A 16,984-nucleotide genomic window follows, 5' to 3' on the forward strand; every position below is an offset into this window, starting at 1 on the left:
GGATACTCGTGTATCGTGTACTCGAGTAGGTAGCTACTTTTAATCCGTTTTGTTCAGCGGTATGTCTGAGTTTACAGGTGTCATAAATTTAACATTAGCTACTTACGCATTTAACTTAACTCGTAAACTTTTCAGTACGTTTGTATAAATTTAAGATTTAACATTCTATCAGAAATGGGTACCCTTACAAGAAAACTTCATGCGTACCTTATTCTTAAATTCTTAATATTTATTTAATTTCCCATTCGTTGCGTCAGAAAATGCCTTTCAAATAAAACTTGTGCAAATGCATGTCAAAAATAAAGTTAAAATAATAAGGAAGAGTAACCGAAACGAATAAGTATAAAGATAATTCCAGTAATAAACAAAGTACATGAGTCTTATCTGTCTTATAGGTACTTAACGCTATGCAATTCACAAACAACGTATCTCATGTAATAAATAAAAATTAGCAATGACAATGATGATAAGCTGTGATTTTCAATGATAAGTAGGTACGTAACACTTGTCATTGTGGCTTCTTTAAAAATAAGATAGCTAATATATTATGTATTTATGTAAACTATTTATTGTACAAAATAAAATAAACAAAATAATATTGACAAACTTCGAGATACTTGTACAAAGGCGGACTTATCCCTATAAGGGACCTCTACCAGTCAACCTTTGAGTGATATATTATTTGCACTAGACTATTCCATTACATAAAGTATCTTTTCAAAAGATCTAACAACTTTGTCCGTGACTACTATGCACACTGAGGAAGTTATTTTTTATTACTTACTAAATTCTTGTAAAAAAGTCCTTTTTACGCATATCTAATCTACCTACTTTCTTTACACAAATAAATGTGGATTTTGATAATCATGAAATTTATGTCATCTAATCTAATAAGACAAATAAGATTACTGACTATAATAAGGATCTACGATAGCGATAGGTCAGAAATTGGTGACTTTAAACTAAAAGACTAAAAAAATATTCTTGCCTTAGAAAGTCATGTGTATAAAAGTTATACTCAGATACTCATAAGAAACAAAGTATTTATTTTCAATTTCAATGCTTTTGCGAACTTTTCAACAAAGACAAACTTCTTGAAGTCTTCGTAAGTGTCCCATGATATTTATTTATCAGATAAAAGACAGCCTGTAAGATTTTTTTTGCAACTCTACGCCGTCATTGGTTTCATATGTCTGTCTGACCCTATGAGTAGTTACGTACGTTTTAGTAATAGAAAATTTAAAATCCGTTTAGTACTTCCACAGACTACTAAGAAAACTTGGAGCAAAAATAGCACTTAGCGACAAAGGTTTCACAAAATTGATAGAAAATTAGCGCTGTTAATGCCATAGCTCGGCTTGGTCTGGTAGGAGCCAGGTTCGATTCCTGGAGCCCAGCTTTATTATTCTGATTTTTACAATGTTTTCTGGATGCCTGCACCTAGATTTTAAAATAAACCTAAAACAAACAAGGTTTACATTTTTATTGCATGTACAAGTAGATATAAGTAGATATAAGAACTGTATTGTTTATGTTGGGTTTATAAAAAAAAATCAGTAATAAAGAAAGTTTCAGACATTCTCGAAACGTTTTCTAAGTGTATTTCTAAGTGTGGTTGTAAGTAACGCCCATCGATTTCAGATAAAACTGAAAATATCCGTTATATAAATAAGTATGTAATTAGGTACGTAATAAATTATTCCATCGATGCTCTCGAATATGGCACCATGATTTATGAGGATCACTTAAACACCAAGGTTACAAATCTATGATGTCCATTAATAGCACCTCACTAATGAGTGACGCCAAACCGATAAAACCTGCCTATCGCGACTCGGCACATCTCTGATAACGTATCACCTCACCGCCTAATGCACACCATATTGTTTTACATACGTAACGCACGCGCGACTAACGCTCACTACGCGGCTTATTTATTCCCACTAGCAATATGGTGAAATAAAGTGAGTGAGACAAGCAAAATGAATTTGATTAGTACATGGGCGACTTTCTTTTGTTTATGTTTATTTGTCCTCGTGTGCACCGACTCCAAGGAAAGCGAAGGTAAATTAGATAATAAATATGGATTACGTTATTTTGCATATTTTTGCGACACAGCGACGTAACATGAATACAACGTGAATCCGTCATTGTGATTGGTCGGTCGGGTAACGGCGTCAATATCGGCCAATTGAGTGACAGTCGAGTAACCTCGTTACATTGTCATGTCTGCATTCACTAATACTCTGAATATCTGGAGTTAAATGCAGAACTGTGCGATTGAACGAATATTAAGCTTGGATTTGCTGACAACTTCTGAGTGTTGCCATAAAAAACGTTACAACATTTTTGTTATTTTCATCCTTTTTAGGATTTCAAACCCAAAGAGTAACAAACGGAACCGTATTAATACTACACTGTTCGTCAATCTATGTATCCATCGGTCTCTTACAGGGCTGCATCCCATTTACGATAATAGAAAGACAGCTGAAGTTCACAAACAATGTCTATATCTTTTCCTATTGCAACTACAACAAGTAATAAAAAAAATAAGGCAGCTCCCGCCAACAAACCAGTAATGATGAAATGGCCGCTCCCTGCTCGCATTTGCCTGCGGGTTTTACGTATTCTACTTGTTTTTGAGCGTACCTCAGTCATTTTGTATAAATAACACCTGTGCATGAACTCCATTTAGATAAAAGAAAGAGGTGACAGTAACAGATTTTAGCAAATAAATGTGTTGATTTTAGTACTTAAGTAAACATGATATTGCTTACTTGACAAATGAGTCACTTGTTTATTTGCAAAAACATTCAAAAGAATTAGAATCTCCTTTTTGCCAGTCTGTTAAAATACTCAATTCGATATTCAGAAGCAAACTCGCAACTCTAAAATTGACAGCCAGTGAAGTGGTCAGCAAAAGCATTCCTACTGACCCTTAATTTGGCAATTTTCACCACAATGAACATGATTCAAGACTATGTTTTTGTATTTTTCTTTAATGTAGGTTTTTTTGCACTATAAGGTAACGTAAAATTAATTTTGTCAAATAGTAGGTAGTTGTATGAATTTTGAAGAAGATAATATGTATTAATATCAGATGTATTCAAAATTAAAAAGCCGATTTTATTATTTTGTTTCATAGTCCAGCTTCCTTGATCAGTGTGACTTGTTACGTCGCATTCATGTGGTTATAATGTAAAAAAGTTAATCGTTATCAACTGATATAAAGTTATTTATATCTTGACTCCAGATTTATCTCAACAAAAGTCAATGTCAATGATTTCACTTTGTGATTATTTATTTCAGCTTGTTCACAGTTTTTCAATCGTAATACTCAACTCATTGTCATACTAATGATTAAACGCTAATCACAAATTACCATAATGATATTACTTACAATGCGTCATTTGCAAAGATTTACACGTAGGTATAGTTAGAAGTTCAAACACGTGCATTGCATACCTTAGAGTGAAACATTTTCACTGCAAAAGTCATGTTTACATACAACAGCCAAAGAAATTATCGTAAAATTGAAGGTGAAAATTTTCCATTCTTGCTCGCGATTCAGTTATCTCGAATGTACAATCATGCACCTGCATTAATATTTGCCTCAGCGGAGGGTGCAAAAGAATCTGACAGGTCTTACCTGACCTAGAAATAGTGTCATTAACAGAAATTTATGCACGCTTTTTAGGGTTTCGGAGCCAAAATGGCAAAAACGGAACCCTTATAGTTTCGCCATGTCTGTCTGTCTGTCCGTCCGTCCGCGGCTTTGTTCAGGGACTATCAATGCTAGAAAGTTGTTGTTTTGCACGAATATGTATGTAAACTATGCCGACAAAATGGTACAATAAAAAATTAAAAAAAAATTTTTTTTTTGTGTTCCTCCCATAGACGTGAAGTGGGGGTGATTTTTTTTCTCATCCAACCTTGTAGTGTGGGGTATCGTTGGATAGGTCTTTTAAAATCATTAACGGGTTGCTAAACGATTTTTCGATTCAGTAATTTGTTTGCAAAATATTCAACTTTAAAGTGTATTTTTTTATTAAAATCGAGCGCGATTATTTTTCCGTAATGGCTACGGAACCCTATTTTGGGCGTGTCCGACACGCTCTTGGCCGGTTTTTTATTTGTGTCAGAATTAGTGCTTGTGACTACCATCAGCCAAACACGTGGTCTACCAGTACCACCCCAAAGTAGATTATCGTTTGTCATAAAACAATAATGTCAATAAGACGTGCCTGAAAACTTGAAATCGAAAGTTCTATTTTAGCGTCATTATTCATTTGATAATCACTTATTTCGATAACCGTATATTTTCAGGAGGGTGCATGACATAATAACAAAAATATACAAAAAAAGCTAACTGAAACATAAACTTATTTCTCATATAGTTTAGAATTTATTATAAACAATACCGTAGTGTTCAATAACAGATCAACATTTTTTTTCTAGAAAAATGCACAGCCATCAATTGCATTGGCAGAGAATATGAATGCATAGGCGATAGATGCTACTGCGCAATTGGGTACGTGCCCAACCCACCACAGACCGCCTGCATAAGATGCCCAGGTAAGTAAAGACAATTATCTACATGCAGTTTAGTGTCTACATGTAATACTGACTTAGTTTTACAACATTTTGTTAAATAGTATGGGAAGAAACTCAACAAGGCATATTTTCTTCTAAACAGCCCTGCAATGTTCTTAAATTACATACGACATCTGTGAAGACTACATTATGTTTGCGACATAAATGTCAATCACCTGATTATATTTTCTATTTTTCACCGTATGGGTCAAACTTTGGAATCTAATTTGACCCACTTCCAGTCGTTGGACTTGAAATTTGGCATAGTTATGTAAATCTGGTCCAATAATCTATTTAGTGATATTCCAGCGGCCTAGCCACGGTCGTCTCCGTGAGAGGGTACTCCTCAATGGTCAATGGCATCTGGCAGGCTTTTTGACGTGACTTTAGGTCATAAGTTACTGTGAAGTAGAGCTTTGATTACTATTTTTAGGTTTAATGTGATTTAGAAATATAATATTGTACTAGCTTTTGCCGGCCACTTCGCCCGCGTGGAATTCGGTTATCACGTGCTGTTCCCTCGGGAAGTCACTCTCTGGCCCATAAATTATCTCTATGCCAAACATCACCTCGATTCGTCGCTCCGCTTCTACGTGAAAGACGGACAAACTTTCAAACATACAAATATACAAACACACACACTTTCGCATTTATAATTTTAGTATGGAAGTATCGATTATGGATATGAATGAATATTTTTTTCAACATTAAAAAAAGTTACGAGTATTTAGTAGGTAGATATTATTGCATGTCCTTCGATTTTTAAATCATGACGAACCCCTTGACCAGACCCAAGTCCAGTGGGTCCTCTGAATTGTTCCCATCATCAAGATCTGTACAAATTAATACTTTTTCGCATTCTTAGCGACAAGTGAGAAAGTAAAACACGCTTGCCCTTACTGGTGTTCAAAAGTTGCTACACTTGTTTATTGCTTATTGGACACCAACGCGTATATAATAGCCCACCTTTGTCATCATCATCATCACATCCTATATACTTACAGCTCACTGCAGGGCACAGGCCTCCTCTAAGAAGGAGAAGGCTTGGGAACGTAGATCCACCTTAGAGCTCCTACATTACGTCTAAGCAAGCCTGCTTTTAAATACAAATAGGAATTTAAATAATGGGCACTAAATTAATAAATTTAAATATTAAAAGGCACTGTTACCCCACCTCAGCGATAACATGAGCAATTAATCAGAAAGCTAGATTGAGCGTCAGTAAACAATTGATACCTAAATCGTTTTTGATTGCGGATATGAAATAGGTAACGTAATTAAATTGTTATCAATGTGGTTTATAAGAGTGCAGATAAAACAAACTGTCATATACTTATACATAAAAAAAACTAGTCAAGTGCCAGTCGCACCGAGGGTTCCGCACAGATTAACATAAAAATTGTCACCGAGGTTTCGATTCAAATGGTTTTCAGTAGATTTTATTCTTTGTTTGTGTCAACTTGGAAATATAATTTTATAACTGTAACAGGAGCCCTAACTAAAGTATTTATTTATTTATTTTAGGAAAACAAACAGCTTGAAATAATACAAAGTATAAAACACATAAAAATATTACATGACTATTACATGATTATTTCATGACTTCACCTTGATTCTTCTACCAGTTCCTGAGAAAACCGCTTAAATAGACTTACAACGACAACGACGGACAACGACGTCATCCTATAAAGCAGAAATAGCTCCCAGTGACTTCTGCGTTATAATCGAAAAAGGTCACCGCTCACAGCGCGTATCTACCGTTTTCGCCCAATTTTAGCCCCCGACGCAAAAAGAGGGGTGTTATAAGTTTGAATGCTATGTGTGTCTGTATGTCTGTGTATCTGTGTGTCTGTCTGTCTGTGGCACCGTAGCTCTTAAACGGGTGGACCGATTTGAATGCAATTTTTTTATTTGTAATCACGTTTTATAGCGATGTTTCATCCAAATCGGTTCAGCCATTTTGAGATATTGAGCTTTGAAGAGACAAAGTCGGGGTTTTTCCAACTTTTTGTTGGTTAGGTTATAAATTAAATATATAAAATAAAAATGGAATAGGCATCTAATTTACAGATCAAAGTATCATTACACTTAAAAATTGAAATAAAATTTATTTTAAATCGTTTTGTTTTCTTTTTGAAGTACGGAACTTTAAAAATGTGAAACATATGGAACATAAGTATGAGTCTTAAATTTATCTACTGCAAATAAGTAGCACTATTTGATTTGTTTTAGCAGTCTAAGCTCTTCAATAACATTATTTGTATGTGAATGACGACATCTCTTGACAAAGGATCTATTGTATCAAAATAATAACTAAACTATAATGTTTTCAAATTAAAATTATCATCGAATAGCGCACTGTTTATCAGTTTTAAATATACCAGAAATGCTCAAATATTACACGTAAAATTTAACAATTCTTTTTAATATCTTATATTTCTACTAGCTTCCGTACAAACTAGCTGAGGTCATATCTTATTTTAATGAATAAATTTATGTCCGACTAAATCGCACCCATATATCGTCATAATGGTTGTTACATGCAAACTCGTAATAAAGTAATAAGCGTAGGTATCGATGAATCGTTGCAGCCGTGTCCTCATCGAAAATTAAATTCCGATATTAAAGTGCTATATCTTCCAAAAGGGGCCACATTATAACGTGCCCTGTCCTTTACCTTCTGGATATTACTATTACTTGATAAAGAGTAATAGAACGTGTTGATTGGGTAGGGTATTTCTATTCTATTTATTTACAAAGCCATAGCATACTCAATATTAAGTAAGAATATTTACCTACATAATGTTAATGCAGACGTTTGAAAGTCAGAGACCTGGTGACTTGACACGCAGGGCCCTCCAGCAGAGGACAGAGTCTTTGTCTGGTGATTTTAATGGGACCGTTATTTGTAATAAGTACCTACTTAATGGTGGAGAATAACAATAAACGATTATATATATATTATTATAAACGATTAATACGAACGCCACAGTATAATAACGGCGCAATGCAGTGCAAGATTTGCCCATAAGCAAATTAAGCTTAGGCTATCACGCCTTGGGGGGCACCATAAACAGAATCAAAAATTTAACACCCGTAAAAGTCGCAAGTCACGTTTCAATAAAAAATACTTTAGTAAAAAATACTTTGATTTTTATTGTAGGTACCTTTATGTAATAAACTCCCCATATCTGTAACGTCTTTCATGAATATTCTAAGGTACAGTCAAGCCTATATATATATAGCCTATATATATAGCCTACGGCCTTATTGCGTCGGAATAAGAGTCAGCTGTGTTACTTATTTTTGAAACTTTAAATGTTCATATTTTACACTCGACTGTACATAATGATCTATCTATTTCGTTGTAATAAATACGTTATTTTTTTTAAAGATCGATACTGAAGGTTACTTATGGACGAGGGGGGGGGTACAGGCGTGGATTGATTACGGCATCAAATAATCTTAATCCGGCACTTGCGCAATGACGGATTTACGATTTAATTCGGGACATACCAATATTAATTTTATAATCAACAGTTTACGATATTAGAACATTACATTTCTAAGAAGGAACTCTGTTCAGGATTTTGGCCACTTTCCAGAGAAACAGACCTTGTACAGACACTAAGCAGTCAGACGACTAAAGCAAAGAAGAAGAATTAACGAGCGAAAATAATCCCTACAAATTCGTATAAAAAATTACTCGCTATTTTTGCTCGTGAGTGTATTTCCAAAAAGGCACATATGTAACGTAAAGGAATTACATATTAGCAGGTGTGAAGTCACCCGTATCCCTTCACTTGCCCGAATTTCACTTGCCATACCAACTTATGCCATAAGATATATGGAACCATGCTGTTTTCAGGATTTTTTAAATGTTATCTTATAGAATGCACAGTAGGTTAGGTTAGGGTAGTTTAATATCAACTCTGAAGAAAATACTATTTCAGAAATAATTATATATTACTTTATTAATTTTGTTTCAGGGCTAGGTGAAAAATGTATGGGGCCGTGCTGTAACCAATATGGCAATGGGTCGCTCCAGTGCTGGCAAGGCACCTGCCAGGCTTGCTACGATTCTCGCGGGAGCTGGGTCTGCCGGTAAGACAATAAGACTTTTTCACTTCTGATACTCGTAAAGATCTTATTTATCCTGGATGTAGGCGACATAGAACGAATTTTTATGCTCTAGTACAGCGATCGGCAACCTTTTGGCAAGTAAGGGCTACATACTGACTGACACAATGAAGAAAATTCATGCCGCACCAGTTATAACTTTTTACCGAACAACGACTAAACTGATAGTGTCTTTTCCAACCTCGACATTGGCGGAATCATCGATAGTATCGATGGAGCTATACTTGCAAGAATTGAATTTAATAACTTTCAATAAAAAACTTGAGTATTAAGGCTTTTATTCACAAAACCGTCGCAGGCTGCCGACCGCTGCTCTAGTTCAATAAGTAAATAAATACTTAAATAAAACTAGATAATTATAACAAGTTAATACTTAAGATAATAGCAGTGCACGGAAAGAAAAGGTCGTAAATGAACATTTATTTTCATTGATGCTGTTTAATTTCTTCACAATCGAAGTGAAAAGCAAAGTGTAGTGTAGGACCTTGTGTAAGGTCCGCCCGTGTTTCTACCGCCATCTTGCTGGCTAATCCTGCCGTGAAGCGGCAGTGCTTGCACTGTTGTGTTTCGGCGTGGAGAGTAAGACAGCCGGTGAAATTACTGGCACTTGAGGTATCCCATCTTAGGCCTCTAGGTTGGCAACGCATCTGCAATACCCCTGGTGTTGCAGATGTTTATGAGCAGTGGTGATCTCTAACCACCAGGAGACCCACTTGCTCGTTTGCCATCCAGTCGAATAATAAAAAAGTGTACGGCCCTAGAAATAGAGTCGTATCAGATATTTATGCACGCTTGTTGTGTCAGATATTGATGCTGGTGACTGTACCACGATAGAACCTTTGTGCTACTAATGTCATGTGGACATCCCATACATCTGCCAAAGAAATCGTGGTGAAATAGATTATGGAAAGGTCCGCTCTGGTACGCGGTTCAGTTTCCTTGACTGTTAGGTAGGTAGGTACATAATAGTACAACATTTACCGAAACCTAACTACTGCTCTTTGTTTCAGCGATTCGCTGGATCAGATTTTGCTGATATCCATAACGCAGGTCGTCATGGCAACGGCACTAGTACTTGGCATTATAGCCACGTTCGTGCTGCTCTACAAACTGTGTGCTGCGACCAACTTAAGGTGAATTTTATCATATTTATAGGAAAAACTGTCCATAAATATTGTTAGATTATAATTATACTCTTTATTAATCGGAACCGGGGCCTTTATTGCATAAAATTGAGTATTTGATACCATTAGCCAAAGTCAAGACATAGCTCTAAAAATAACAATAAAATTTTACCCCGGACAACTAGATCAATTTCCAGTTCACAGTAAAAAATTTTTTTAGATCCAGTATCATTGAAATAAATAAATTAGTTAGATATACTTTTTGCCCACTATAGTGACGTCACATTTCAGTATTATCATGCAAAATCTATGAGTGAATTGCGTTTTGGCTTTAGTGGCAAGGATAAATTAAAAATTGAATTTACTCGATCAATTACAACTTAATCATTGTACGCAATTGAAAGCTTTACCAACCTCAGTGCAGTGGCGTAGCTAAGGAAGGCGGCGGGGGCGGCCCGCCCCCGCCGCCTAAAACTGTGGCAGATTGCAAAACCACCACTAATAAATACGGTAGTATAATTTTGTAACAATAATGAGTTCCTACCTACTTAATATTTAGGGGCCTACTTGCATAGTAAGTTTTTTTTTATTCGAGTTTTGGGGTGACACCTACAATATCCGCCCCGGGTGCCACCCATGCTAGCTACGCCACTGCCTCAGTGAGCTCCTTAACTACCTAAACTACTCGTAATTTTATATAATTACTTAATGGCTTTACTTGTGTTACATTTCCAGGCCAATGGGCTCCAGCAACAGGAGTCGACTGTCTGTCGGAAGTTTACAAGTATATGTGGATGAAAGACTAAGAGATGCCCCTCCAAGGTACGATTAACATTAACATTTTACCCTAAATTTTTGCGTAAAAACATTCATATTTTCATCGCCGTTTCTTGGCCTATACACCGTGTCTACTTTCGACTAGTCTCTACCGAAATACCAATTAGAGTCCCTTTTCAGAATTGTGAAATATTTGATTGAATTAATATAAAAAACATATAAGTATATTTTACTATTTTATTATGTATCTACTATCTACCTATATACAAGCTGTTCCAAAGTATTAAATCATAAATCAGTAATTTCTGCATTAATACTGTGACATTTGGCTTTTTCCATAGGTTAGAAATACCTACTCTAATCAACACGTTCTATTCATCTTTGACCTGAGGGTAGAGACACGTTGTATACGTCCCATTGCTGGGCACAGGCCTCCAGAATCCCCTCGGAATCTCACGCGGGCTCATTCGATTGGGAGTTTCACTCCATTAAACGGCTTTGGAAATTTTAAAACTATTGCACAAGACACATTGTGTTCCTCACAACGTGGCTATGATCATGAGTAATTCTACTCAAACCCGTAAAGACCCGTTTTACCAATAATTAATGAGCACCTACCTATAGGTAGTCATTCACGATGACGCGTGCCGTGCTCCTTATTACAATGTCATTAATGTCTAATTTTGACAAAATCACGCGTTTTCGTTGATGGCACTAGGTATAGTAGGTATACCAAACTTCTAACTATTGTTACGAGTAGGTAGGGGTATTGTTAGGGATTGTTGGGTAGACTCCAAAAAAACAATCATAATTTGATTCCTTAGTAGCGACATCTCTTGTCTGGGTGAGCGATTAGTTCCGAAAGAGTGTGACGTCTCTCGAAAAAAACATAGATGTCGCTAGTGCTGCTTCTTAAGTGCATAGTAGAAATAAGCAACCTGGATAATCATGTATGCATAGGAAAAATTCGTGTCTATATTCCTGTCCAGCAGTGGTGTAGGGCAGCACACAGCACGGATTGCTGAGGACCTGGGTTCGATTCCCAGTGCTGGTCTCTTTTTCTGGTTTTTCTGTGCATCCATGTCTCGGTTTGTTTTTTTCGATATGGTTTCACGGAATACCCGTAAAAGTAACAAATTTGGAGTTGAAATAAAAAATACAAAATACTCCAAAAAACCAATCATAATTAGATTGCTTCGTAGCGACATCTCTTGTCTGGGTGAGCGGTTAGTTCCGAAAGAGTGTGACGTCTCTCGACAAAACATAGATGTCGCTAGTGCTGCTGCTTAAGTAGCATAGTAGAAATAAGCAACCTGAGATATGTATGCATAGGAAAAATTCGTGTCTAGATTCCTGTCCAGCAGTGGTGTAGGGGTTATAGGACGCAGCACGGATTGCTGAGGACCAGGGTTCGATTCCCAGTGCTGGTCTCTTTTTCTGGTTTTTCTGTGCATCCATGTCTCGGTTTGTATTTTTGTTAGGTAGGGCTTTAGTCATTGCTCCAAAAAGTAAAGCAATTTGCTAATTGCTTCTTAGGTTGTTGGAACCTTTTTAAAATCCACCCACAGCTTTTAAATAATTACTGATCCAAAAGGTAAGTTCCAAGGTTCCAGTAAAATTTATGATTTTTTTCTGGGTGCAAGAATTCTGTTTTTATTTCTCTCTTTTTTGGCTTTCCATTACTTATTGTCGGTAAGCCATGACAGCCCACATACATACATACATAAAATCACGTCCCACGTCCAAAAAAATGATGTCTGCGAAAAATCAGTTTATAACTATGCCGCCGGCACTACGAAATATTTCGGGATAAAACTTCCTTTGTCCTTTCCAATGTTTCAAACCACCTTCCATATCAAATTTCATCTGAATCGATTCACCGGTTTAAGTGTGAAAAGGTAACAGACAGACAGACAGACAAAGTAACTTACGCATTTATAACATTAAGTACGGATTTAACGGTGAAGAAAAACAGCGTGAGCAAAATGCACACACTTGCGAAGAAATTTAATGATCGAAGTCAAAGTCAAAGTAGTGTTACGGCGGTGGGTTAGGTAGTAAACTTTGATCGTGTTTTTCGACCCCTTGGAGGCGTTTTCAGCAGGCTGAAATACTGTTTCAAGTCGTTTCAGAGGATGCTCTATCACATATTAGTTTATCAAAATTTTACCCAAGTTGCAGTCGTTTTCAGGCACCTGAAACATGTTTTCAGTCCGTTTCAGGCCACCCTTCTCTCACTCTCAGGGTTGCCTAACGAAAATATTTATTTGGTACTAGTACTGGGATTTGGGTTTTAAAACCCAGCCCGACAAGGAGCCAAATGGCTCCGTCATTGAGTACCTACGTATTTCCGCGTTTCCTTATTTCCGTGACCACTGTCCAATACCTATTTCATGGTTTTTTCTTTAACATTCTAGGTACTCACGAACAGCACCAGCCGGAGCTTCAGTTTTTCCGGCTGTAGCATTTTTGAACGCAGGTTTTGTAAGTGCATCCAAAATAATACTCGCACCTCTAAAACAACAATGACATTATAGAATTTTTTTCCAAAAATTACTTAAAAGAGAACCGTCAAAAGTCGATCAGGTGGTCATGCAGGTGGTAGGACCTTGTGCAAGGTTCGCCCGGATTGCTACCACCATCTTACTCGCTTATCCTGCCAAGAAGCAGCAGTGCTTGCATTGTTGTGTTTCGGCGTGGAGAGTAAGACAGCCGGTAAAATTACTGGCACTTGAGGTATCCCATCTTAGGCCGCTAGGTTGGCAACGCGTCTGCAATACCCTTGGTATACCCTTGGTATTGCAGATGTTTATGGGCGGTGGTGATCTCTTACCATCAGGAGATCCACTTGCTCGTTTGCCATCCAGTCGAATAAAAAAAAATCGAAATGGTGAAAATTTGCATTTAAATACGTCAGTGTTGTACTAGAGGTGCGCTATAGGTATGTATAAAAACTAATCTTAAACTTTTCATTTCAATCAGGGACAGGGGAATCCAAGTCAGAGTCAAAATAAAAATATTTTATTCAATTTAGGATTAATTTAGGCTATAACAATACATTTATGATCGTAAAAAAACTACCACCGGTTTATAAAAACCTCTGTTGAGTAGAATCCGGCAGGAAACTTAACGAGGTATTTACATAATTTTATTCGTTCATTTCCGTCATTCTAGCATTCTTATGTGTGTTAAGTCAAGTTTAAGGCCTAAAACTGATCACAAAAACTTTGTTTCTGATAATGTAACTTTTTTCCTTTCAGATACACGATAGCAGTGTACCTCCTCCAGCATACACGCCAGAAAGGAAAGAAGATGAGACGCCAAACACTCAGTTGCATATATGAAGCAAATGTGATAGCTTAATTACCTACTACTTAAGTAAAACTACAATAAAAATAAAATACCGTCCAAAATTTTACGAGAATTGCTATCGCATACCCGAGCCTCTACATTATACAACAGAATCAAATCGTCATAAGTAATAAACGATGCTAAGGAAGGGCCTAAGGACTAGCTGACGCGGTTTGCGCGAAGCGGGTGGACGCCCATTCAGGGGGGGGACAGTCGCCTATACCGTACTAATTCATGTCGATAGCGCCGCCATCTCCTTTATCTAACCTAAAATAAAACAGATTGTTGTCGTTTGTTTCAGATAGATGTCACTGAAAGCTTGAGATCACAAAATTTTATTTATTAAAAAATATTTTGTCGTTGATAATTACCGCAAAAATGAACTTTATTTTCGAAATTGACAATCGTATTGTAATTTCTAATATAAAAGTCACATAATTGTATCCGCTCAGTCGTTACAAATATTTTTTGTGTAGCAACCCTCTATGTCAGGCCAGGCGTCTATTCGCGCTCAACAAGGAACAAGATGGCTACGTTACAATAGAAACTCAAGTGCTCAGACCACATAAAAAGTAAAGACAGTGCTGCAAACGGAAAATTGAGGCTGGTTTAAACTTAAGAAGACTGAATTCAAGCGGTCTCACTTCTCTTTGCAGCCCTGTTTTTAGTTTTTATGTGGTTTGAGCTGGGAAGCAAATCCAGTAAAGTAAAAGAATACCTGTGACTATTAATAGCTATACGTATGGATGGATATATACATCAATGGTACTAGTTAGGAAATGCAGACGGCGCTTCAAAACGGTCTGCATGAATGAGACGAGAGAGGGCTCTCTTTTCCCCGTATATTATACTACTCTTTGCGCCCATTGAAAAATAAATAGTATGAGCAGCGCTAACTGCACGCACGCGACGCGCGCTGCGGATACGCATAAAATCCTTTATCCGCATCCGCAGTCGTAGGCCCGCTCCGTGCACCCCCGCGAGCTAGCGTACAACTTTAATGGTGCTTAATTGTTTATGGCGACCTTTAAAAAAAACTCTTGCTCTCCTTACTTATTGGCAGTACCGGTGCTCCCAATAAGTAGAGCAAGAGCTGCGGTCGCTCTAGGCGGCAGATGGCAAGGGACACCAGTTTCCAGTGCAAAATAAAAATAGCATGATGATATGATGGTGCCTTTTGAGAGGGTGAATCGGTTCAGGAAGACCAGGGATTCCCAAAGTGGTCGATATCGACCCTCTGGGGTGCGAATCGGTTTCTCAGGGGTTGACATAAACAAAGACTGATTTTGTGAGTTTTTGAATTGGCAAGTACCTACGAGTATTTTGTTTCAATTTATAGGAAAAAGCTAGAAATAGGATTTTTAAAGTGATTTAGCGATGGAAGTCTGAGGAACAATTCATTTTGGAAAAGAGTTCTTTTGCCCAAAATAGATTGGGAATCCCTGGTGTAGATAATCCCGCTCTACCTTTACCAAGGGCAAGAGCCGGCGCTGCTTGTTGGAAGAGATTGCTGTCTGCGTCTGCCGCATGGAAATTCGAAAGAGATCACTGTGTAACTCCGGTAACATCGCTTGCAGCAACAGTAGCGCTATTACCAAATTCGAAAATCGAAGTTCATATGGCACCGTCCCTCTGACTCTCGTATGAAACAATATGAACGTCACCGGGACGGTACGATACAAACTTCGATTATCGAATTTCGTAGTACCTAACTAGTCCCATATACAAACGTTGTACGAGTATACGTATAAACGTAGTATCATTAGAACCACCAGTTAAATTTACATATTTTTGTAGACGACTTAGACAAGACAACTTTGACTATGCGCCGCTCCATCCAACAAAGCTACTTATACGTGCCAGTTCCTCAAAGCATGGCAGTACTTAACAGTAACTTACTAAACTGCACGCATGCCATTTACTGGTATTACTTAAATGTCAAAAGCTTTAACTATTTTATGGCAGCTACTTTATACTGTTCCTTGTGGAATCTATTTTAGAAATATTAAAATAGAAGTGTAAAGAATAAAAAAATCTTTTTAAAATGTGACCCGTCCTTTCTGTGTGTAAATATGTGTCCGCAAACCTTATCTATCGTTTTGTAATTGCTACAAAAGATGAAACTTTACAAACTAACAATAAAATAGATTACTTAAAAAAAAACTACCATATCTTATTAGCAGAAGAATGTACCCAGATGTGGGACGTAGAGTAAGTACGACAGTGTACCTATGTAAAAGAGAGAAGAGGAAATAATTTCAACCGCCTCATTTTCCTGGTCTTATTTTTTACGAATTGGCTGTAGATTTTGATGTCGTTTTTGATTATTTGCTAGAGTAAATGAGATACTATTATGTCGGGTAAATGAGCATATCAAGGCTAAAACAAACAAAGCTGTAAGTCTGCCATTGCCCAACACATTTTTGAATCTGGGACTAATCACTGGATGGAGCTCCACAAACCTCGAGTGTTATCTACAGAACGCCATTACATACCACGACTAATTTAGGGAAGCTATCGAAATTACGAAATACTGTTAAATATATAGGTATATTATACCTACTCAGCGGCACAAAATTTGGTCCACACTGCATACAAAGTTATCTATTCCTGCATACATTAGAGGGCCATATTTTTTGCCGCTAAGTATAGTTAAACCCAATCATGTTCGTGATTATACGGAAAAAGTGAGTGAAATTGTGTGTATTTTTCCGTGACTTTTAAATGAGTTCGACTTCCAGTAGTAGTGGGTAACTTGTTAGGAAGAGGGTAGATCGGTTACGTCCGATTTATTTTTCCGACTGACAATTATACCAGCATACCCTCAATTCTCCAGTCGTCTCGTGACGATCATGGCGCATGCAACTGTGCCGAAATATCGAACTTCGGTAAAATCAAGGTAATTCATGACATATCTACCAAATCGGAATGTCGGTTCGGTTACTATTACGTGAACGTTCCAACTGGCTGATATGTATTTATAGCAACTATCTTTTACG

The 16,984-nt window shown here is 37.0% G+C and overlaps 2 protein-coding genes across 2 annotated transcripts in view; both read left to right on the forward strand.

The window, feature by feature from the left end:
- LOC141427423 (lachesin-like) overlaps positions 1-16,984 on the forward strand; it is a 211,422-nt gene that overhangs the window by 82,842 nt on the left and 111,596 nt on the right. The window lies entirely within an intron of this gene.
- LOC141427047 (uncharacterized) lies at positions 1,871-14,049 on the forward strand. Its single transcript, XM_074086281.1, has 7 exons — positions 1,871-2,064; positions 4,459-4,575; positions 8,583-8,697; positions 9,744-9,866; positions 10,593-10,679; positions 13,052-13,118; positions 13,895-14,049. Exons 1-7 carry the CDS (start codon positions 1,983-1,985, stop codon positions 13,976-13,978), a joined length of 675 nt encoding a protein of 224 aa, XP_073942382.1. The 5' UTR covers positions 1,871-1,982; the 3' UTR covers positions 13,979-14,049.

The sequence above is a fragment of the Choristoneura fumiferana genome, chromosome 4, assembly GCF_025370935.1.
Source record: "Choristoneura fumiferana chromosome 4, NRCan_CFum_1, whole genome shotgun sequence".
Classification (NCBI taxonomy): Eukaryota; Metazoa; Arthropoda; class Insecta; order Lepidoptera; family Tortricidae; genus Choristoneura; species Choristoneura fumiferana.